Raw genomic sequence first — 23,217 nt, forward strand, 5'->3', positions numbered from 1 at the left:
CTGAAACTGCCTTTCTTCGTCCGAGACTGAACCAGATCATTTTGAGTGCTTAAACGGAAAGTTCCTGGTTATTCTCAGAAAGGACGACCTGGATTATGCTGTTCTTAGCAATTGCCATATCGCGACATTCAGCACTTTCAGCACCCTTCATCCGCGACACTTGGAAAAGCTGGCTGAGGGATGGTTAAACTTGCGTCTTAGCTGAACAACTTAGTCATCCGTAAGGCGTCCAACCGCCAGCTCAGTGCTGCAACGCTGCGTTGCAAAATGGGTCATACGATTTGCTGAGTAGTGCTTCTGAGCCGCTGATGTTCGTCGGTTATCCTTTGGTCCCAATTCTGACTTATTATTGGACTTCCGCACAAGATGGACCATTCCTCCAAAGCAAGTGCCCAAGGGGAATCTCCGACGTTGTAGGCTTGTAGCCACTTGCCAAGTCTTGTGCAGAGGGCTCATTGTACAAGGTTTCTGCGGGGTGATTTAAGTGGCTTGGACCAAGATACGTGATTGTTCCATAACGGGTGTCTAAGGAAACGTGGTTGAGCATGGTCCATGGAGCATGGAGCAATGGGGGCCAAAAGGATCAGGCGCGGGGCCGCGGGGTGTCGGACCGGCCGCGAACATTATTGCAAGAGTTAATGGAGTTGCAGGGATATCAGCCTAGTCAACGGCCCCAAGATCCAATCTAGAAGGCCCTCAAGGACGCCCACGTTCCGGAAAAAAACTGGATAAGCCCACATTCCTCGACTCAGCCTTGCGAGGCATGTTTGTTGTTGAAGAGCTCAGAGAAGCAGTGATGAGCTTCAAGCCGTCATTGAATGGGGCGGTGTTCCGCACACGCGCAGGCCAGCACAAATCAAGACCCAAGAAGCACCCTGGCGGATGGCGTGGTGGAGGGCTTGCGATGAAAGCAAACCAGAGGTGATCCCAACAACTTAAGAAGCCCCTGAAGATGGCCAGAAGTTGTCACCAGTTGTTGCTATGCGGCTTGGCGGTGCCGATCTCCGGGAAAGGGGCCAACGAGGTTACATAGCCTGGCTATCTCTGTCCGAAATTGTTCAGGTCTCTGAGACATCTGCCAACGACTCTTTCGCAGATGGGGCAAAGGCGACATGAAAAACCAAATGTGGATAATTTCCCGGTTGCTAATATGCTGGCGCTGTGGGTGGAGATCGGATCTGGGCATGAGGAGATTTGGAAACGGGTGATCTCAAATCCAATCGCCCTTTGGCTCTTCTGTGGAGCATCGATCAAGTGTCGGGGCCTCGGGCTGTCGGCACGTATCAGGCCCAGGCTCACCCTTGAGGTGGACACGTTGGGTCCTTTCCTGCCAGTCTGCTGGATTGGTGCTTCAAAAGTACCTCAATTTAGCACATGGGGTTTCAGAAATAGAAAATTAGGAACGGGCGATATACAAACTTCGGGTCGCTCAAGCTGATTGATCAGATTTTACCGTCAGTCAGCGTGGCTTGGAGTAGGGCATGCAGATGGTCAGCGACTCAGTAGACAGGCGCAGAGTTGCCGCCAAGTGCACAAATGATGCAACGGCCAAGCTAGTATACGCGAGTCAGTCAATCAGAATCTTAATTTTTAAAAGCGTGCCAGCTGCCATCTTATTTCGTTAGTTCAGGGATAGCTCCACGGTCATCACTTTAAACAGCGACTACCTCGAACCTCGTGCACTGAACCGTGAAGTAGCCTCAATTCGAATATACTCACAGTATGCCTGGTGTGCCATCAAGTCGTGGCTGCGATGCCTGTCGGCGGCAGAAGAAAAAGGTAACACGCGCCGCGAATGAAATAACATTGAAAGAAGTCTTGCTAAGTTCGAGTAGTGCGATCAGCTCAAACCAGCATGTACAAGATGCGCTCGTCTTCAAATACCTTGTGTGGGGTCCGGTCAGAGACGGTTCAAGTTCAAAGAGGGCTACTCCTGCAAAGGCCAAGGCACTATCGTATTATCTCGTACAACACAAATTCCAAGCAACGACACGTTAGACATCACCAGGGACTTTGTCGAAGTGCTCGAGGTTACTGACATTCGGTACGATGTGACATGGTATGGGCTATTTCTGGAAAATCTGCCACGGCGTATTGGGTCCAGCCCAGCACTGGACGCGGCGATAGGTGCAGTAACCAGCGCGGTGAAAACACTTCGTACGCGCCAGAATCACCCGGATGCAATGGCAAAGTACGTCAAGGGTTGGAAGGCACTGAGAATGTGTCTGAGCGATCCGGAGCAAACGCAGTCAATACACACGGTGTGCGCCATCTACCTAATGATGATATGTCAGGTTAGTGCCCTTCACTAAATATAGGAACATCCACGATAACTAACCATTGCAGAGCTGGGTTGGAAGGCCAGACGACCACTTCGCAAACCACGGTGAGGTCCTCGCACAGATCCTTAACGCAGCAGTCTCGCAAGCAGGGAGGGGGCAGTTTGAGGACACCATGATTGTCACCCTGAGTATGCCAGTGGTATGATTACTCGATTCAAGTCACTCTTCTGGTCCGCATGCAGTTGTCTCATTTTTTGTTCACAGGTAATGCAAAGCATCATCGACCCTAGCACCCCGTTAGGGCCCTGGTTCTGGGCGTTCGCCAAATCATACGAGCCGCCTCGACCAATTTTCAACAACCAAGGCGGCTGCATTCCAAGCCTTCAATTCTATGTCATGGCGCAGGTCACACAATGGCTTCGCGATCCGGGGCTGCACCTAGTGGAAATCCACACCGCGTATAACCAGCTCATCGCCGACTGCGTGACGATGCGAGCAGTACTAGACAGAATCGCTGAACTCGAAACGAGCGGAAGCCCACACCCATCTGCACGTCTCCATACCCGTCCACAAGCCGCCTATTCAATGCTCATCTGTCTCGCTCTTGTCCTGAACCTGATGACGCGCATCTTCGATCCGAACAGTATTTCCCTAGCTGATGAAGCGTCGGATCTCATTAGCGAGTCAATCTGGCTGGCGAAACTTGCGGACCGATACCGACCGTTTGGGGTGAGCTTCATGCCTGTTTGTCTTGTGATGGCGTGGACAGCGGCAAAGGACGTCTCTGTGAAGAATCATCTGCAGAATATCCTGATTGGGTACGAGGTGGACTTTCCTGCGGTGAGATGGGTGCAGACGTGTCACTGGATGCAGAATAAATACGATGATATACGCCGCAATCAATTAGAAGCGATATTTGCAGCTGCTGCGTGTTGACGGGGAAGCTTGGATGGGGAATATTTCGGGTGGAAAAGATTTTGGGAGTGTTGAGTGTTGAGGGAATTCGGCAGCAATCATGTGCTCTTACGCTTAGCGACGGCTTCGTCTTTTTTAAACCGGTTCGAGACCAGTTTATATCATTTAATAATATATACACAACCAATTTAACTTTCAGTAGTGATGCTTCGACCCTAACCGCCCTCAATATTCTCGGCAACCTCCGAGAGAAAGTCAGGGACCTTGGCGCGAAGTCGGTGCTCTGCCTCAATCACGATGTAGCAACTAAAAACAATCGCCGCTTCCATAATATTGCCCGAGTGAGATCCATGAGGATTGAGATCCTTCTCGTCATTCTTTATATCGGTTGGGCCAGTGCCCGCTGCATCAACTTGCGCCATCATACTCGTGAGTTTGCTAGGTTTCCAGTGTAAGGGGTCTTTGATATTCGCCTCGGAATAATTGTAAAGCCTGAGAATTCCCAGAGTTGTTTTGCACTTATTCGGAGGCCGGCCTGTTTTTACTGTCTTCTGAGACCACACTGGACGCTTGTCAAAAGTTGCAATGAGCGCATGATCGGACATTCGAATCAGCTATATGTGATCAATGTGTCAGGAAAAGCGCTGTAAAGCAATCTTGATAGCGTCACGCCTCACCTTCATACTGTGCGACCATCCCTTAGCATGCCTCACGAGTCCCTTCGCGAACATCCTCGTCCCCGACCAACGATAGCGTACACCGTCAAATTCCCATTCAACGCGTCGATGAAGGAATCCAGCTCGTTGCATCCGGAACATGACTACCTTCCCCTGAACAACCTTCTCGTCTTCAACCTCAATCGGTCTCGCGTCTTTACCGAACCGCTTTCTCCACTTATTCTTCCTCTCCCCCTTCCGTCTCTTGCGCCGAAGATCCTCGTTATTCAGAACTTCCTGCACGCCGTCACCGAGCCACACTCTAAACGATCCCCACATGCCTGATCGACGCGCACGTCCGATAGCAGTTGACTCTGGTGTGTACTTAGGATTATCGCCGCGGTAGAAAATAGGTTTCCACGTATCGCTGTGTTTGTGCGGGACGGGATTGGTGACGAAGTAACTGGCAGGGGCAGCATCAGAGTCCGAAAAGAGCTGCTTGCTGCCCTTGAAGCAGCGACGGTATAACCGGAGTGATAGTATCGGGTAGGGAAGTGCCACTCCATTGCCACTGTTGTTGGTGTCCATATTGGCGTACGAAAATCGCGGGTATTCGATACTAAGGTGAGCCTTGAGGAGACAATACCTCAGCGAAGAGTGAACGGAAGCATGAGTCCCTATTTATCGTTCCCCTTGGGCGAGGCCGTCTTCAGGGTGTTGAAACTTTGCAGCAACCATCACACAGCTCAAGTCTAGCCAAGTTGGCGAATACGAGACAGGGCGCGGAGAACCTATCAGAGTTAGTTCTCGCCGAACACGAGGTCAGCTCTCATTCCCCTCAACCATCCATACAGTGTCAAGGATATCGAGGGTCGGTGTGGCAGGTGCTTCGCGGCTCCAAGCTCCTCCATGCTCCATAGCGTGGCATGCCTCAAGGGTCCACGGGCCATCAGGCATAGGCCAGAACGTTCAGGTTGTTGCAGGTCAGACAAATAAAGACGGCGCGTTCGGGTCGGGTTTGGTGAGAACCCGCGCCAAGACTTTCCACAACGGGAAAATGCCGTCACTCGGCGGGGGTTCGATCGGGTCCCCGCAGACGCCTGGCGTACTCTGGTGATATCTGAGGTTTAGATTATTTGCTGGCTGACCTCTGTCTATCTCGAACATACAGGGTTTGAGGTAGTTCCATACTCACGGGGTCAGTTCGTCGTACCAACCACCAGGTGGAATGAATTACTCATCCGACATCAAAAATATATAACCTGAACCAATAAGAATGAACAACCGCAACGTGGTATGATATAATGGTCTCTCAACCGTTTGTTGCTCCGCTAGATGGAATTTGTTGAGCAATATGCGTCTGTCAAAATGGGCCAGGGAAACACCTAGGTAGGTACTCTTCCAGCACTCGTTGCTAGCATGTTCCGACATATATACTTCGGAGGAAATACGACAAACGTCGACAAACGGACGAAGTGGGGGCTCAGTTCAGGCGGCATTAAAGGCGGTCTACAATGGCAGTATTGGCGCCGGATTGCGTCAACTATCAATCTTCTCCCACCTCACCTGCCATTGAGATCCTTGTTCTGCCATCAGTTCACTGAAAATGGCCTCGTTCTCTCCTCGCACAGCTTTCAAGGCGCTGAGAACGCTGTCAAAGGCTGCTCCGTGGGCCAAGACCCCCATTTCTGCCTCCCTCGCGCAGCCCCTCGCGCGCCGCTTCCTGAACACTCTCCCCAAGGAACAGCCGCGTCTGCGCCTCGGCTCAACAGGTTTGCCTTGCCCATCGATTTTGCGAAGTTCAAATACCAATGTTGTTGCAGCACCCAACTTCAAAGCCCTAACCACTCAAGGTGAAATCGACTTTCACCAATGGATCGGCAACAGCTGGGCTATCCTCTTCTCCCATCCCGCCGACTTTACGCCCGTTTGCACCACTGAGCTCGGCGCGTTTGCAAAGCTCAAGGGTGAATTCTCAAAGCGCGGTGTCAAGATGATTGGACTGGTACTTGATAATGGACCCAATTGGAAGAAATTTACTGACCATTAACTAGAGCGCCAACGACCTCGGCTCGCACGACGAATGGATCAAGGACATCAACGAGGTCACCAACAGCAATGTCCAATTCCCCATCATCGCCGATGCCAAACGGGAGGTCGCGTTCCTGTACGACATGATCGACGAGTCGGAACTGGCAAACCTCGCTGAGAAGGGCATCGCTTTCACTATCCGCTCTGTCTTCATCATCGACCCCGCCAAGAAGATTCGTTTGACGATGAGCTACCCGGCTTCCACGGGCCGCAACTCTGCCGAGGTCCTCCGTGTTATTGACTCCCTTCAGACTGCCGACCAGAAGGGCATTGCGACCCCCATCAACTGGCAGGTCGGTGAGGACGTTATTGTCCCGCCTTCTGTGTCCACGGAGGATGCAAAGAAGAAGTTCGGCGAGGTCCGCGAGCTGAAGCCTTACCTCCGCTACACCAAGTACTAGACTTGTAATCTAAAACCATGTACCAATAGAAAATACCGACACTAGACGCCTGGTAGTGATAGTCAATTTCTGTATACTAGATCCGAGGAAAGCTGATCGGCGGGATGTCGTCAGATTGACTCCACGATCAACATTACTAAGCACTGATAAGCCCCCCATTCTTGACTCCCCTCACTTGGTTCTTAGATCTCCAGATCCCTTTCAAACAAGATTTCGGACAAGAACCATGGCTAGAGAGGGCAAGATCACAATTTCCATTGACCGCGGCGGTACATTCACCGACGTCCATGCCGTCGTCCCTGGCCGCCCCGATATCATCCTGAAGCTGCTCTCCGTCGACCCCGCACACTATCAAGATGCACCAACAGAAGGTGTGCGCCAGATTCTGGAGCAGGTCACAGGAAAAACACTTCCTCGGGGGAAGCCACTGGAGCTTGAACCTATTGAAAGCTTGCGAATGGGCACGACAGTTGCCACAAACGCCTTGCTCGAGAGGAAGGGCGCTCGCTCGGCGCTTCTCACCACAAAGGGGTTCAGAGACTTGCTCAGGATAGGAGACCAGTCGCGCCCGAATATCTTTGATTTAACCATGGCTCGACCCGGTGTGCTCCCTGAAGCTGTTGTGGAAATCGACGAGCGAATTGTACCTTGTCATCCGCTTTCGGATAAAGAGTGCTTCTCTGGAGCACAGCTTGTGGAGGGTGTAACTGGCGAGAAGTTCCGCGTTGTCGAGGAATTGGATATTGAGAAGGTTCGTCCTGAGCTGGAGCGCTTGAAGGAGCAAGGGTATCAGTCTCTGTCAGTGGCTTTGGTGCATTCATATGCTTACCCCGAGCACGAACGCCTGATCGGAGAGATGGCCGAGAGCATGGGTTTCTCAGTTACCCTGTCTTCTAAACTGCAACCCATGATCAAGATCGTTCCACGCGGCATGTCCGCTGCGGCAGATGCATACTTGACGCCCGTAATCAAGAGCTATATCGACTCTATCTCTTCAAGCTTCGAAGGCGGTCTTGCGAATCAACATAGCTGCAGATTTGAGTTCATGCAGTCTGACGGCGGACTTGTCGACTTCCGCAAGTTTAGCGGACTGAAGGCAATTCTCTCAGGACCGGCGGCTGGTGTCGTCGGATTTGCGGCAACTAGCTGGGACGCTGAAGAAAAGATACCTGTTATCGGCTTCGATATGGGAGGAACCTCAACAGACGTTTCCCGCTTCGACGGCCATTTAGAGCATGTTTTCGGCTCGAGGCTAGCCGGTGTTCAAATCCAATCCCCGCAACTCGATATTAACACCGTTGCTGCGGGAGGTGGTTCTATTCTAACATGGCGCAATGGTCTATTCTACGTCGGACCAGAGTCAGCGTCCGCTCATCCTGGCCCTGCCTGCTACCGCAAAGGTGGTCCATTGACAGTCACCGATGCGAATCTCTTCCTCGGCCGCCTACTACCCGAGTTCTTCCCTCACATTTTTGGCGAGAATGAAGACCAGCCGCTTGATATTGAAATCACCACGAAGAAATTCAAAGAACTGACGGAAACCGTTAACAAAGAGCGGAAACAGAAGGGCGACACAGAATATTCCCCAGAGGAAGTAGCGCTCGGTTTCTTAAAGGTTGCCGATGAGTCCATGGCCCGTCCGATCAGGAACCTTACCGAGGCTCGAGGCTTTGAAACTGCTACCCATCACCTTGCGTCCTTTGGCGGCGCTGGAGGTCAGCATGCATGCCCGGTAGCTGCATCTCTTGGCATATCTCGCATCATAATCCACAAATTCTCATCAGTCCTTTCGGCGTACGGGCTGGCTCTGGCAGAAGTAGTCAAAGAATCGCAGGAGCCGCTCTCCACTCAATACGAGCCCTCCAAATCAGAGCTTAACAAGAGGCTGGGTGAGATGACCGAAGCTGCAGTTCAGGATATGAAAGAGCAGGGATTTTCGCCCGACCAAGTGCGCCACGAGCGGTATCTCAACCTCCGCTATGACGGATCAGACACTAGCTTGATGATTTTGGAGCCCGAAGATGGTTCCGACTTTGTTGAGCATTTCAAGGAGCGCCATCGCAGGGAGTTTGGGTTCAACTCAGACCGCCCGGTACTGGTGGATGACATCCGAGTCCGGACCATTGCCGCCTCAAAGGTGCGAGACGAGAAGAGCCCTTTGATTCAGCTACGTGAAGCCACGATACGCGACATCAACGCTTCTCCAGACCTCACCACCAAGACATACTTTGACGGCTACTCCGAACGGTTAGATACCCCCGTCTACAAACTCGACAACATCGAGAAGAATTCCCGCATCAAGGGCCCAGCAATTATCATTGACAATACACAGACGATCGTCGTCGTGCCAGGCGCCGTTGCCAGCGTCCTAGAGACATGCATCGTCATCGACCTAGAAGAAGCCAACTCTGCAACAGAAGAAGAGGCCAAGTCCGGCATCGACACCATCAAACTCAGTATCTTTGGCCATCGCTTTATGTCCATTGCAGAACAAATGGGCCGAACACTGAGGAAGACCGCTGTTTCAACAAACATCAAGGAACGCCTCGACTTCTCTTGCGCCTTGTTTTCACCAGATGGCGGGCTTGTGGCTAATGCACCTCATGTTCCTGTTCACCTCGGTTCCATGCAATTCGCTGTCCGATACCAGGCCCAGAAGTGGAAGGGTAAGCTGAAGGATGGTGACGTGCTTGTTGCCAACCACCCTAGTTGTGGTGGGACTCACTTGCCCGATATCACTGTAAGACCATCACCTACCCCATCACTCAGAACGAGCTCACACTAACCGGCCAGGTCATTACACCCGTATTCGATAAACCCGGCGGCAGCGAAATCATGTTCTACGTAGCATCTCGAGGCCACCACGCCGACATCGGCGGTATTCTCCCAGGATCCATGCCCCCCAAATCAACTGAGCTATGGCAAGAGGGCGCCGCAATCGAAGGCGACAAGGTCGTCAGTGACGGCAAATTCGACGAAGAGCGCATGATCGAGCTCCTTGTCAAGAAACCCGCCGAGTACGACGGATGCTCCGGCGCGAGATGCATAAGCGACAACATCTCCGACCTGAAGGCCCAAATCGCCGCCAATACGCGCGGAATAACGCTCATTCAAGCTCTCTTCGCCGAATACGGCACCGAGACGGTCCAGAAATACATGTATGCCATTCAGGAGACGGCCGAGACGGCAGTCCGCAATCTCCTCAAGAATCTGTACAAGAAATTCGGAGGTAAACCGCTCGAAGCAATCGACTATATGGACGACGGAACACCCATTAAGCTAAAGGTAACGATCAACGGCGAAGACGGGTCCGCGGTCTTTGACTTCGACGGTACAGGACCACAGGTATACGGCGCCTGGAACGCCCCCATCGCAATCACACACTCCGCTATCATCTACTGTCTCCGATGCATGATAAACGCAGACATGCCACTGAACCAGGGCTGTCTCGCACCAATCGACATCCAAGTCCCGCCATCGTGCCTCCTAAGCCCTACGAAGAACGCCGCCGTCGTAGGCGGCAACGTCGTGACCTCCCAGCGCGTCACGGACGTCGTCTTCAAGGCGTTCCGTGCGTGTGCCGCGTCGCAGGGATGCTGCAATAATCTTACCTTCGGCACGAACGCTAAAACCGACCCGGACACAGGCAAGGAGATCCCGGGGTTCGGATACTACGAGACTATCGCGGGCGGGAGCGGCGCCGGGCCATCCTGGGACGGGGAATCGGGTATCCACGTGCACATGACAAACACGCGGATTACAGACCCTGAAATCCTCGAGAAGAGGTATCCCACTCTCTTGCGGCAGTTCACACTCCGGTCTAAGTCGGGTGGGAAGGGCGCGCATCCTGGTGGTGAGGGTGTGATCCGGGAAATCGAGTTCCTAACCCCGATGGACTGCTCGATTCTATCGGAGCGGCGCGTGCACAGGCCTTATGGGCTTGAGGGGGGTGAGAATGCGGAGCCCGGCATGAATCTGTGGATCACGAAGGATGGCGAGACGGGTGAGGACCATGTTGTCAATATTGGCGGGAAAAATACGATTCGTGTTGATACGCATGATCGTATTCTTATTATGACTGCGGGTGGTGGGGGGTGGGGGAGGGTAGAATAGATTCGACCTAGGTCGGAGTTAGTATAATAATGATGTATGTAGTGTCGGATGGATATCCGCGATTCACATCAGCCTTATTTCATTCAATTCATGTAGCCAGGGTTACATGATTCTGGCCGGCACTTTTACTTTGCACTTGAATAATGTGTATCCACTTCTTCCATGATTCGTCGGTGCTTCGCTCTCAAGGTGTTGGAACGATAATCCAGCGCTGTTCATCGAGACGTCATGGCCGGTACATCAAATGACGTCAATCACCACCACACTGCTATATAAAGCGAACCGAAGGCACACCAGGCACACCAAGCACACTGGAACCAAGTCACAAATCAACTAATACACTAAAATAACAATATTCAAAATGACGACCTTCAAACTCAACACCGGCGCCACAATCCCCGCCCTCGGCTTCGGCACATGGCAAGACGCCGACGCGCAGGAGAACGCCGTGCTGGAAGCCCTAAAGGCCGGATACCGCCACATCGACACTGCCCGAGTGTACGTCCCAGCCAACCCAGCCGACGCATAGCCACCCACTAATTGGTCTCATATAGATATGGCACCGAACCCGCCGTTGGTCGCGCAATCAAGAAATCTGGCATCCCGCGCGACCAGATCTTCCTCACCACCAAGATCTGGAACAACAAGCACCACCCCGACGACGTGCCGCAGGCTCTCACGGACTCGTTGAACGATCTGGGTCTCGACTATGTTGATTTACTACTTATGCATTGGCCCGTTGCGTTTAAGCGCGGAGCCGAGCAGTTCCCTAAGACGGATAAGGGCGGGCCGGATGTTGTTGATACTGATTATGTTGACGTATGCACACCCACTCCTCCTTCACTCACATACAATGAGATACTAATAAATTGATGTATAGACGTACAAAGCAATGGAAACCCTCCTCTCAACCGGAAAAGTAAAAGCCATCGGCGTCTCCAACTTCAGCAAAGCCGAGATGGAGCGGTTACTCTCCAACGCGACTGTGCCCCCGGCAGTCCACCAGCTCGAGTCTCACCCATGGCTGCAACAGCGTGGCTTTGCGGACTGGCATAAGCAGCAGGGCATCCATGTGACGCACTACTCGCCGTTCGGGAACCAAAACGAGATCTACGAGCAGAATCAGAAGATCGGCCGCTTGATTGAGGACCCCGTGCTTGTGGAGATTGGGAAAAAGTATGGGAAGAGTGGGGCGCAGACGGCACTGGGTAAGTGGTTCTTGTTAATTTCCTTTTGGTTGTCTGTTGTCTTGTTCTGGAAGTCTAGCGCCGCTGTGACTTGCAGTTAAGTGTGGCTACTGTGGTTGTTGTGGCTGTTGAAGCTCGGCAAGTTTGCCTTATTTGCCTAGACATGAGCTGACGATTGGCTTTCTCTCCTCACAGCGTGGGCCATCACCGAGGGACACTCAGTCCTGCCAAAATCCAAGACGCCCGAGCGAATTCGCACGAACTTCGAAGGCGACTTCAAACTCAGCGAGGAGGACGTGAAAAAGATTCGGGGCATCGACCGGAAGCTGCGATTCAACGACAGCAGCAGCGACTTCGGGTACGATCTCTTCAAGGACCTCGACGGAAAGAAATAAGGAATAGGCGGCTCGGTCGCATTGGTTGGGTTGTACGATACATAATGAATGCACGAAATGTTCGAATACTGTGGAGTAGCGCATGCTCATATTCCTAGCTCGCTCGTATACACTCGAGTCTATCAGTACATGGTCGACCAGGTGAAGCGCTTGGAACAGGGGTCCATCCTTGTCGTAGTGGGATAGGCCTCGGATGGGCCCAGTGTGATTAGTGCAAGCAATGATGGCAACGAGAAGCCTGAACTCATTTTCTGTCTTAATCTATCTGCAAACTTCTATGGAAAGGTACGATATAATCATCCTGCCACAACGATCAAAAACTACCACTGAACATCCGGTCGCAGCCGTTGATACTGCAGCATCTACCGTATGGGAGGTATGAGGGCGTGAGAATGGAACTAAGGGAGGGCCATGTATTTTCGATGTGGTCTGGATTCTGTCCGCGACATCTTCGATGGACCTGCATCCGAGCAGGTCTTTCTCGAAGCGTCGAAGAACAGTGGGCGCCTCAGCAAACACGCAGCCGCACATTTTGACGATCTCGTCTTCGAACCCTTGACGCTTGGTCGGGTCGTCGTGTGTCAGCTCTTCAAAGTCGCGATTGGCGTCTAGCGTGTCACGGACCATGCGGTTGGTGTCAAGGTCAGTAATCTTGTACATCTCGACCAGCTCGGATTGATCGCAGATTCTGGTAACTATCGCTGCCTCCCGACTAGAGAGGCAAAGCTTCACATCCGATTCGTTGTGATTCACCCAACACCGCAGGTTGGTCAGCAAGCCGTTGACGTCTCCTTCGAAGGAGTCAAGGCCATCAATGAAGATGGCGTACTTGTGTTTCTTGTACACGGCTTTGGAGCGACGTAGCGTTCGAAAAGCCTCGTTGCGGTCTTCCTCGTCAAAGAAGACATTCGAGTGGCTCTTGGCCGCTCCCACTGCTTTAGAAATTGGTCTTTGATCAGACCTGGCAGCTCGGAAGCAACGCAAAACAAAAGACCCCGGACGAAGCCGCTTCACGTTCTCTGCAAAAAGTTTCCATCGTCGGAGAAAATCTTCCACCTCACCAACCCCTTCCCGCTCTTTGTTGCCCATTTGGCGAGACTGCTCTCCGAGGCATGAACTGCATATTTCACGAGGGTGGACTTCCCCGACCCTTTCTTCTGACGATAGGAAGTATGGCAAGTTCGCCATCAAGCCATTCAGTGAAGAGTCTCTGCGCCTGCTTCATCTCGGTTGTGATACCGTCCTTGCCTTAGCCTGTTCTGTCGAAGAACCAGGCAAATGTTCCCTTGTGGCCGTTCTGGACACGGTAGTACCCGGAGTTGATCTCTTCGAATCGAAGGCCCTTGAGGATTCTGTACTGAAGAACTTCATCGGTTGATCCTTGGGAAAGCTTCGATAGGTCGGATTCGACGGAGCAAAGTCAAGGGTAAACTGGGACCTAGGACGATTGTCTAGTTAGTGACTTCGACCACCAGCCACACCATTCGATCGGTAGAGAACGCGACTCACCTTTCGATCTTAACCAGCATTCTGGTTCCCTCCTTGTTGCATTCATTAAGTTCCATCATCAATTCCATTCTCTGGGACCCCTTTAGGTGAACTTTGAGTCCCGCCCAAACGTTCGATCGTCGGCTGACCCTGTTCCCGAAACCCTTGAGCATCTTGTTGAGTTTGTCATAGACCGTTTTACACCTATCCTTAAGACGTTGGAGGTCAGCGTCGCGGATTCCGGTGTTCGGAGGGGTCGCGCAGTCGTTCAGCGTCTTCCATGGAGTCATCGAATCGTTGTTTCATCGCTCCGAGAGACTTCAGCTCCGTCCTCCCCATGGCGCCTGCCGCAAAGACATTCAATCTTTGTTTTGGTGGCATAGAGCTGTGTGTATCAGGCTATCAGCCGTATCTGGGCCTCCTGAACTGCACGAACGCCCAGTTGATCGGACCTTTGGCCGATGGGAATGGCCCAACAGCAGCTCACTCGCCATTCATAAACAGATGCTCTGTCGCTACGCGGATATACTTACCACAATGTGTCTTCTAGACAGGGTTTCTAGGCGTGGGTAGGTAGTGATGTAATATGTTATAAAAGGCACAAGCTACTGAAACAAAGAAGACATCAAAGACGCAGTTGCCTTTGACCCAAAGACACACTCGATCTATTCTTACCCCATGCTTCGGTAATATGAGTCAATGAGTACAAAGGGCACGAAGCAGAAGCTGTGTGTACACGGAAACATGGGCTCTCATTGACCTTACATCTCGAAGCAAATGGCAAGGACCATTGACGTGGCTTTAACGGATGTTAGATGGTGAACAAAGACGAGACGCCTAACCGTATATGCTCAGCAGTCTGCGAATGCCTCAAAAGAAGGTTTCACCTTGATCTCTGACAACTACCCCCTCCTACTGCCATTGGATGCAACGGCCAGCGCGCACAGATACCCTCGGTCTACCACCTGACCAACCCCCCTCTTTTAGGCGCCGCCATGAAGGCAATTAGGCATCCGCTGGACAGCCCAGTTGTGAAACTATTGCTGGGAACACCGTGCGAACTGGGACGCCTCAGGGTTTTCGCAAGAAGACTGGTTGCGGATTGTATGGGTTGTGGCTCATCTGTCTTTCCATCAATTCGGCGGTTGACTATCGATAGCTTGAAGAAAGACAAGAAGACCGCCAGCCCTGTCACCAGTCAAATCAGAGTGTACATAGTCAAAGGGCGCGGGTGGTCACTCGTGAGTCGTGGCGGACCTCTAATCGACCTCGGGAAACTTCGGAGCTTCGGTGGAAGTGATTGACCGATAGAAGCACGTGACGAACCATCAAGGTTATTCCTCTTCGGGCTTCGACCTCGGCTTTCCTGTCTCCATCACCATCACTTAACTCTGTAGGTAGTCAGGAAGCCGTGACATTGGAAAGTCTCTGTAGTGATCGGATGCGAGACCAAAGTAGCCTTCAAGGACTGGAAGGATGCGAACTGGTCAGTCTAGAGTTTGGCTGGTGTCTTTAATTTGCGCGCTTCACGGTTTACTGCTGTTGGTCTGCAGGATGGTTGTGGAATCACGGGTCTGGCATGGTCTCATAGTCCAATCAATCGCGGTGTCAAGTCATACAGTGAAGAGACAAACTGAAGGCAAGCATTCTCCATCGCCACCGAGCAGGATACCTTGAATCACTGATACGTATCCCAGTTCACACAAGTAGAAACACTGGCCATGGACGACGTATCATGTACAGGAGAACGCGCCTGATCGGACGCTTTGTCCTGAAAGAATTTCCGATTCTTAGCGATAACTAGAGCATGGAGGATTTCGGTTGTATCTGCAGGCCAGGTCAGAACGAGAACCTTGGGGATGTCAACAGCAGCAAAACTTTACCCAACCCTGGGTCGACGACACTTGTTCTCACGTCAAGGGCGAACGCTCCGGTTCCTTCAGTTCCGAGAAGACACGGCTTTCAGATGAAGTGAGTAAGGTGAATGTGGCCTTAGGATCGTTTCTGCATAACGCAAACTCAGTGCGAGTGGAGCTGAGTATCCTCCAACTCACTCTGTCTGATCCTGAGCAGCGAGGGCGGGAACCGACGGTGTCAGGGCTTGGTCATAAGGCATCGGTGGCGGGTATCTAGGTACCATAACGTTATCCGGGCACCGAGTAAGCCTCTGATGGTCATAAATTTCAGCAATCGTCAGCCTTGCATAAGGGATTTTCTTAGCACACTCTAGAGTACGTTCGTGTGGGAGTGTCTGTCTGCGGTAGGTTGGGAGTGGAACGCAACTGCGTGCGCAGGTGAGAGGAATGGCGAATGCGAGTCACGCCGCGCCGTGAAGCGGTAGACTGGATCTCCGGTGATTTCGAGAAAGAAGACATTAAGATGGGAAGATGGGGAGGTGAGGCTCGTATCTGGAGGGGGGATGGGTTAGCCCGATTGGGAAATGGCCGGCGGGCAGTTCATCCGGACTCGGGGTTACCGGTGTTACTGTGACTCTGTCTGTTGTTACTCGCACTTTCCTTTCCACGGCGACTTTCAGTTCCTTCTACTTTTGAGATGCTCTTTTAACCCTGCGCTCCCCTCGACTAGAGCAGCTCCCTTCCACCCTCAATCCATCCAACAGACCATTGATATTTGATCGCAACACCAACCATGTCAAACCAACCGCTGGACGATATGCCCGAGTCCTCGCAGACCCTGGCTGAGAAAGACCCCCCCGAGGCCAAACATGACGAAGTGCGTCCTGAGTACCCCGATGGTGGCTGGCGAGCATGGGGCGTCGCCTTGGGCACTGCGGGCATCATGTTCTGCACTCTGGGTTATGTCAACTCTTGGGGGTATGCCTACATTTGTCAGCGTTTGACTCCTTGACTGACCTTTTCTCAGTGTCTACCAGGCATACTACCATGTGAATCAGCTTCGTGATGAATCTACCTCAGCAATATCCTGGATCGGGTCCATTCAGTCGTTCTTCATCTTCGGTTCCGCTCTGGTCGGTGGTCCGCTGTTTGATCGATATGGCGCGAAGGTCATCTACCCTCCAGCGGTGGTGTTTGTCTTTACCATTTTCATGACAAGTTTGTGCAAGGAGTACTACCAGTTTATGCTTGCCCAGGGTATCCTCGGCGGTATCGCACAAGGCCTCATTATGTCGCCCGCCCTCGCAGCAACGCCTCAGTACTTCAACAAAAAGCGCGGTGCGGCGATGGGTCTTGCTGTTGCAGGCTCTTCCATCGGAGGCGTCATACTGCCAATTGCCTTGAATCGAATGCTCACAAAAACGAACCTTGGCTTTGGGTGGTCTGTCCGTATCGAAGCCTTCCTCATCCTCGCTGTCCTCCTCGCCTCCTGCCCTCCGATTCGCGCTCGCGTACCCCCGCGTAAAAGCAACTTCTTGCTTCCCAGAGCATTCAAGGAAATGGGATACACTACGCTTGTGGTTGGTTCATTCTTCACCTTCCTGGGATTGTACCCACCGCTCTTCTACCTCCCGTCTTATGGTATTGCGCAAGGAATGAGCCCAACTCTTGCATTCTATCTCAGCGCGATCCTCAATGCCGCCTCATTCCCTGGTCGTATCGTCCCAGCCATTCTGTCGGACAAATTCGGCAAGCTTAACACATTTGCCGGCGCTGGAATAACCACGGGGATACTGACGCTATGCTGGCAACGCATTGAGGGCAATGCCGGTGTTATCGTCTTCGCCGCACTCTTTGGCTTCTTTTCTGGGGCAATTATCTCTGGTGGCACCGTCGCGCTGGCCTCCTGTACACAAGACGCAAAGAATATCGGCACCTACATGGGAATGGGGATGGCGTGGACTTCTCTTGCATCGTTGATTGGGCCACCCATTTGTGGTGCCCTGGAGGATACGGACATGGGTTATGATGCGGTAGCGATATTTGCAGGTACCGCGGCTTTGATTGGCGGTCTTTTCGTGTTGCTTGTCGTCAAGCCAATAAGTGGGTTCAAGATCGTGTCGAGAGCTTGATGCAATGGCTTTACCAGACTTCAAATTCGCGTTTTTCTGAGACTTTTTCTGAAACAGGGGACTTCAGTATGGCGCGTGAATTCCTTGTATTCATTGAGATTCATTCATGTGGTATCTAATCACTATCAAGTGACATTGCCGCCAATGGAGATTCTTCGTCCTTTTCATCATCTCCTTTCTTCCCTTTCAAACTCCAATTCATTTCCCCCCTTATTGAAAAAGTGTGCTTCACATCGAGCTTCAGCGAACAGCCGAGCCTTAAATAGGAGATCTTTTCTTAGTCTTAGCCATTTTTCATTTGGCTGCTTCCCCAACATTTTACAACTGAGATCTAGCAACTCGAGCCTTCCAACAACTGCAATCTGTCCACAGTTCCAGCCAATATCGACCATGGACGATACCGTCATTGATAGCATCGAAGATGACCCTGAATCTGAATCTGAGTCTATTCAGCGCGATCGAGGATCCATGACTTGCGAAGATGGGTTCATCGAATTATGTCCAAAGCATCCCCCCGAGTTCATCTTTGCGGACTCACGACGCTCACCCCCACCACTGCCCTCTCAAGCCCGCATCCTTCGCGACCTAATGCGAACATACAGCCATAGAGATGAGTATGCCCGCGCTTTGATGGATGCATACATAACCAATAATGAAGAAAGGCCACCTGCAGAAGCGACCGAACTCACGTTCCCGCAGTTCATGCGCCTTCCGCCCGAGATTCGCATGATGATTTGGGAGATAACTACACCATGTCGTGCAGTGGAAACATATTCTGGCGCTTTTTTGGGAGCCGCAGTCCCCCATTGCCTGTTCCCATATCGCTCAAGTCTGCCAAAAGGCGCGAAAAATTGTGCTGCACAAAGGCACGAGGACGGTCCTGTGGAAGGCCTTCAACGGGCCTGGGAAAGGGTATATATACCCCACTCGGGGGTCAAACCATGGCTGCTGGCTTTGTCATGCCCAGCGACTGTCCCCTGTATCTCAAGGGTGCTCTCGGTTTGGAACACCTGAGATCCAAAAGTAAGCATCCTCTTGGTGACAACAGAAAGCTCATGGCTCCCCGAATCCTTCCGGAGGAATAGAGATGTCATGAAATAGGCGTATACTGGCCTTTGCACCATCTCAGGTACAAGCCATCGAGCTCAGATACCAGCTCACCTTACCGCCCGTCCTTCCTCCCTGAGTTCCACGACGTGAAGACTGTCCGGGCCATCTCACGCAGATCCTACATCAAGCTTTCGCTCAGCATGGATCCAGAACAACGCCGGGCTCTTCGCGACCTTGTTACAAAGGCTTTCCATGGGACCGTGGACGTTCTGGTTGATCTATTTGATGACCAGCGCCTAGTCGAGATGTGTTCTCTCCTTAACGATCCCGAACTATTCAAGTCCAAACGCGTATCATTCGAGTTCGAGCGTATTAACTGCGAGCGACAGGCCTGGCACCGGTCTACGAAAGCCCTAGTCGAGAGGTTCTGGCTTTGCCTGTTTGCTGAGGAACTTGATGATTCAGAGAACTGCTGAATGTTTTCCCAGAAAATGCCTCCTATAACCCTGATCATCGCTGCGTGATGGTGAAGACGGAGTTGTCTTAGGCACCGGAGCTTCGATCCGCAGTGTTGTTTACTCTGGTTCCGCGTGTGTGGGGGGAAAATCTAGGAAGACGCGAATACGATCGGCTCGGCGTCTGAAGAGAAATGATACCTGGTCGATGAGTGGTGGATTGTATGCGGTCTTCGGGTCGACTTGCTCGGAAGAGAAGGCAAATAGGCCTTGCTAAGTGGACTTGAACTTCAGGGCTAGAGCTATTTCTGATATTTTCCTAATAATATATTGCCCCGATCTTGCTCGCCGTGTGTACCAGTAGATAATCGTAACCGTACCTTCTTTGACTTTTCGTTCGGGATTACGCATCCAAGCATGACAATAAAAGAGCGTAGAGCCTTGAACCGCCAAGATAGGGCTACGAAGAAGCCCTCCACTCCTTTGTGTACTTCGGAGATTCACCCAAAACGTCACAACAGCGCGGTCAACAAACCACCGGCACGAGCCGAACAATAATCTTCAGTCCAGCACAGCTTCGGTCTATTCAGTTCCAGTGTCAGTGTCATATTTATTCAGCTTATCCCCATCTTGGTAGAAATCCACCAAGGCCAAGCCTAGTGCCGAGCCAGAGTGGCCCCCAGCCCTAAACCGGATCAGGTCTTATCGACCGCTCGACTCAGCCCCGACGTCACTCACGCCCGCTGATCATCCTGTTACGGTGCTGACGCGCCGCTGAGCTTCGTATTGGCGATTTAAAGTCATTCCAGTGAAAGGTTCTCAGCTGGTGCTCAGGCTCAGCCTTGTGTGTTGGCCTATCATGGGTAGGGTGGTAGAGAGGGTGGAGGGTATAAAGGGTGAGAAGGGTCCAACTTATTCTGCTCATGATTTTGTTAGAGATATCAAGATATATTATTGCGTTGTATGATTTTGGTTTCCAGAAATATGTGCGACACTTTCTCTTCTAAGAAACGAAATTCTCATGGTTCATCTGCTGGCTTCGGTGGACATGGCTACTATGGTCATGGCCATGGCCATACCTATGGGTACCCTCACTCGCCGCGGCCACCGCATGGGTACGGTTCAGGCCCTGGTCCAGGAGCTGGATATGGCTTCAATAACAACAACTACAGTGCCCCGCCTCCCAGCTACGACAGCCACTTCGAGTACAGTAATGGCAATGCCAACTCCTATGGCGGCCCATCCCCGTCTCATTCTCCGCACCCTCCATTCGCGAGCAACAACCCCTACAACAGCTATCCCTCTCCATATCCGCATGAGAAACCGAACGGCTATCCGAACGAGCAAGTTCACGGGTCTCACCCGCCTGGACCTGGCGCCGGTGAAAACACGTCTTATTACAACGGTTCTCACCCACCGCGACATAACGGGCCCAGTTCCGGTCCTGGTCCGGGATATGGCCCAAGACCAGGAGCACCAGGCCCCATGCACGGCCGAGCGCATTCCATGAACGGCCCTCATACTAGTATGCCAATGAACGGACCACCACCAATGGCCATGAACAACGGCGGGCTGCATCCCAACATGAACACGCACCCAGCCCCAGCCCCAGTTCCAGTTCCAGTTCCAGCTCCGCAAAGTAACAGCCCCCGCTCTCTCCTCCTCCGGCAATCCCCCAAAACGCACAAAATCATCCTCATCCACCTTGCGGGCTCACCAATCGACTCACCCCCGCTCTACAGCCTAACCTCATCCCCGAAATCCAGCAAGGCGGATTACGTCCTCGCACGCGGCGGCGACCCCAACGACTCCTCCACCCTAATCGGCGAAGTACAATCACACACCTTCTCCTCGAAATACGACCTCGTCGTCCGCGGCATATCCTGCCTGCTCAAAGAATCCGCCGGCGGAAGCAACTACAACATCGAAATCCCAGGAATGGGAAAATACAAGTGGATAACAGACATGGAGAATCTGAGCTCTGTGATGTGGCTCAAGGATGCATCGAAATCGAGTACGCTGGCGACGTACGATAAGAGTAAAGAGAAGAGTAGCGTCGGTGCATGGAAGATGTTTGTGGGCGGGAAGGATCGCGAACTCACGGTGCATGTCCCGCTCAATGAGTTCTTTGTTGAGGTTCTGCTGGTCTCTCTTTATGCGGTTAAGATGGCGAAGGAGGGTGCGATGGAGGCGGCTGTTGAGATTGTGGGGGCTGTTGCGGGGGCTTGATCTTTTTTTTTTTCCTGTTGTGTCTGCTTTGGCTTTTGATTCTGGTTTTGATTCTGGTTTTGATTGTGGTTTTGATTATGGGTTATTTGGTGTTTGGGTATGAGTTGTTTGTTAGGTGCTTTGATATGTTAGAGCTGGCGTTGGTATACTTGCTCATTTGGTCCTTTGGAGATATCAGTCTGCAATCTACCATATATGTGTTTAAGCGTCCTTATAGAATTTGATCAAATCCATTCTTCAGTACTTCATTAACAAAGGGTTGTTCTCCAGCCACCATTTTTCTTGCCTTGACGGGTTTGAGTTTTCCATTTCTGTCTTTTGGGTGACAGGGGGCTTGCAGGTGAGTCGGCAATAACTTGAACGGCCTTCTTCGGTTTCCATTCAGCTGAAAGCGATATAAGACGCAAACTTAGGTAAGAGCAAGGTAAAAAGCAAGGCTAAGTCAGACATACAAAAACTCATTCCGGTGAACCAGCAATCTCAACTCCGCACCATTGCCGTCAAATTCCAGCTGGTCGCCGACCGAGTAGTTTCGTACAGATTACGTCCAGTAGTCAGCTAAGCAGGGGTCCTCTTCATCGACATATCAAAGCAATGCATAGCGAAAGTTGAAATGCCCTCTTCCCATTCAGGGTCTCTGACCAGGTTCCGTAACTGAACAGTCAGCCGACGGCGTCGGAAGAATGCCCACTTGGATTCTAAAAGACGTTCGTTCAACACAACCCGGAAGAAAACCTTGAGATAGTGCTCGAACTCTTCGCCGTCTTTCATGTCTCGAAACGTGGGGAAGTTCCCTTCCAATCTTTGCGGTAGCTCCTTCTCGAAGCCCCCTCCCGCTCAACAGCCTCCCGGATCATTCGAGTCACCCTGCTTACTGCGGGAATCGCTAGATTTATGCGCTGGTGTATTTGGCTTTTCCTTTGCTGTTTGCTTGTGGAGAGCGTCGTATATTATGCCCGTTTTCTGGTCAAAATTGTTGGAGGAGGGATCTCCTTTGTCCGTTCTGGCTTTCTGTTCGGCCTCCTGGGCTTTTTGCTTTGTCAAGACGATTTCCAAGTCCTTGTATGAATCTCCCGTGTCTCGAAAGCATTCGGATCTTTGTTTTCTGCCTTGGGCTCAGATGTCGACTTTCCTTTGTCCGGCTGAGTCGGAATTTGCGAGAAGTTGCTGACCTTATACTTCGCCTGCTTGGATGCGAGTTCCTCCAGTTCTGATAGGGGGCTGTCGCCCTGCTCATTCTTCTTGTCGAATTTTGAGCTCGACGGCTGCTATGGTCGCATATCTGTCGCAGACTCCGGACTCTTGAGTGCTTCAGCCACTTTTTCGGAGACAAGACTGCTCAGGTGGGACTTCCATGTCCATCTCCGAAAGGGACATTTTCTGGAAATATCATTTTCCATTTTCGAGAACGAAGCTTCCACCACTTCGGTCAACTCAGTCTCCGGCTCGTGGAGAATATCCTCCATCTTCGAAGCCAGTTCTCTCAGCTATTTTTCGTTCTCGGTTTCGCGCTTTGGGAACTCTTCCTCCAGGTCCCCGATTCGAACTTTCACCCGCATAATTTTGTCCTCAACCTGTTCTCGCATCTTCTCGAACTTTCTGTCAAGCTGCGATGTCTCTGCCTAGGTTCTCCTCGCTGTTCCCACATGCCAAGTCACAACTCCTCGATTGATATGGCCTTTCATCTCAGCTGCCTGTTCACGTACGGTCTTCTCGACGTTCGGGGCGCGAGCTTCAAGCTGTCGGATATGGATCCGCAAACAATGCCCTTCCTCTCGCGCTTCGAGAAACAGAGTCTGCAAGCTTTGCAGTTCTCTCTGTATCCAGTCAAGCCTTGCATTTTGCTTCGTGGCTATGGCTCGATGCTGATTAGAGGTGCCTTTGGTTTTCCCTTCGCTTAGCGTGTCCGACAGAATCTGAATGCATCCCTGCTGTCGCCCCTCTTTGACCAGGATACTTTTGAATAG

General features: G+C 51.8%; 9 protein-coding genes across 9 annotated transcripts; 7 read left to right on the plus strand and 2 right to left on the minus strand.

Annotated features, from left to right (window-relative positions):
- Positions 1-1,641: 1,641 nt before the first annotated feature.
- BDV17DRAFT_261790 (Zn(II)2Cys6 transcription factor domain-containing protein) lies at positions 1,642-3,343 on the plus strand. The gene is made up of 4 exons (XM_073757691.1): positions 1,642-1,779; positions 1,836-2,294; positions 2,347-2,481; positions 2,547-3,343. Exons 1-4 carry the CDS (start codon positions 1,723-1,725, stop codon positions 3,216-3,218), a joined length of 1,323 nt encoding a protein of 440 aa, XP_073616263.1. The 5' UTR covers positions 1,642-1,722; the 3' UTR covers positions 3,219-3,343.
- On the minus strand, positions 3,316-4,639 carry BDV17DRAFT_74794 (uncharacterized protein). Its single transcript, XM_073765078.1, has 2 exons — positions 3,875-4,639; positions 3,316-3,811 (listed from the first exon to the last, which is right to left on the minus strand). The coding sequence occupies exons 1-2, from the start codon at positions 4,439-4,441 to the stop codon at positions 3,413-3,415; spliced, it is 966 nt and encodes a 321-aa protein (XP_073616264.1). The 5' UTR covers positions 4,442-4,639; the 3' UTR covers positions 3,316-3,412.
- Positions 4,640-5,428: 789 nt separating this feature from the next.
- Positions 5,429-6,496, plus strand: BDV17DRAFT_261795 (peroxiredoxin). Its single transcript, XM_073757692.1, has 3 exons — positions 5,429-5,625; positions 5,677-5,858; positions 5,908-6,496. Exons 1-3 carry the CDS (start codon positions 5,460-5,462, stop codon positions 6,343-6,345), a joined length of 786 nt encoding a protein of 261 aa, XP_073616265.1. The 5' UTR covers positions 5,429-5,459; the 3' UTR covers positions 6,346-6,496.
- BDV17DRAFT_74751 (5-oxoprolinase) lies at positions 6,474-10,737 on the plus strand. The gene is made up of 2 exons (XM_073765076.1): positions 6,474-9,085; positions 9,139-10,737. Exons 1-2 carry the CDS (start codon positions 6,572-6,574, stop codon positions 10,456-10,458), a joined length of 3,834 nt encoding a protein of 1,277 aa, XP_073616266.1. The 5' UTR covers positions 6,474-6,571; the 3' UTR covers positions 10,459-10,737.
- A 39-nt stretch (positions 10,738-10,776) lies between these two features.
- On the plus strand, positions 10,777-12,168 carry BDV17DRAFT_74860 (aldo/keto reductase). The gene is made up of 4 exons (XM_073765080.1): positions 10,777-10,956; positions 11,013-11,277; positions 11,339-11,666; positions 11,841-12,168. Exons 1-4 carry the CDS (start codon positions 10,820-10,822, stop codon positions 12,038-12,040), a joined length of 930 nt encoding a protein of 309 aa, XP_073616267.1. The 5' UTR covers positions 10,777-10,819; the 3' UTR covers positions 12,041-12,168.
- A 47-nt stretch (positions 12,169-12,215) lies between these two features.
- On the minus strand, positions 12,216-13,553 carry BDV17DRAFT_74958 (uncharacterized protein). Its single transcript, XM_073765081.1, has 2 exons — positions 13,550-13,553; positions 12,216-13,478 (listed from the first exon to the last, which is right to left on the minus strand). Exon 2 carries the CDS (start codon positions 13,226-13,228, stop codon positions 12,302-12,304), a length of 927 nt encoding a protein of 308 aa, XP_073616268.1. The 5' UTR covers positions 13,229-13,478; positions 13,550-13,553; the 3' UTR covers positions 12,216-12,301.
- A 2,545-nt stretch (positions 13,554-16,098) lies between these two features.
- BDV17DRAFT_74996 (MCT family MFS transporter) lies at positions 16,099-17,600 on the plus strand. Its single transcript, XM_073765082.1, has 2 exons — positions 16,099-16,362; positions 16,412-17,600. The coding sequence occupies exons 1-2, from the start codon at positions 16,178-16,180 to the stop codon at positions 17,514-17,516; spliced, it is 1,290 nt and encodes a 429-aa protein (XP_073616269.1). The 5' UTR covers positions 16,099-16,177; the 3' UTR covers positions 17,517-17,600.
- A 306-nt stretch (positions 17,601-17,906) lies between these two features.
- Positions 17,907-19,042, plus strand: BDV17DRAFT_290745 (uncharacterized protein; the record flags this gene model as incomplete). Its single annotated transcript, XM_073761979.1, has 2 exons — positions 17,907-18,130; positions 18,646-19,042. 2 exons carry the CDS (start codon positions 17,907-17,909, stop codon positions 19,040-19,042), a joined length of 621 nt encoding a protein of 206 aa, XP_073616270.1.
- A 963-nt stretch (positions 19,043-20,005) lies between these two features.
- On the plus strand, positions 20,006-21,250 carry BDV17DRAFT_290746 (uncharacterized protein; the record flags this gene model as incomplete). The annotated part of the gene is made up of 1 exon (XM_073761980.1): positions 20,006-21,250. The coding sequence occupies one exon, from the start codon at positions 20,006-20,008 to the stop codon at positions 21,248-21,250; it is 1,245 nt and encodes a 414-aa protein (XP_073616271.1).
- Positions 21,251-23,217: the final 1,967 nt, after the last annotated feature.

The sequence above is a fragment of the Aspergillus undulatus genome, assembly GCF_047715775.1.
Source record: "Aspergillus undulatus strain CBS 261.88 unplaced genomic scaffold BDV17scaffold_20, whole genome shotgun sequence".
NCBI classification, from domain to species: domain Eukaryota; kingdom Fungi; phylum Ascomycota; class Eurotiomycetes; order Eurotiales; family Aspergillaceae; genus Aspergillus; species Aspergillus undulatus.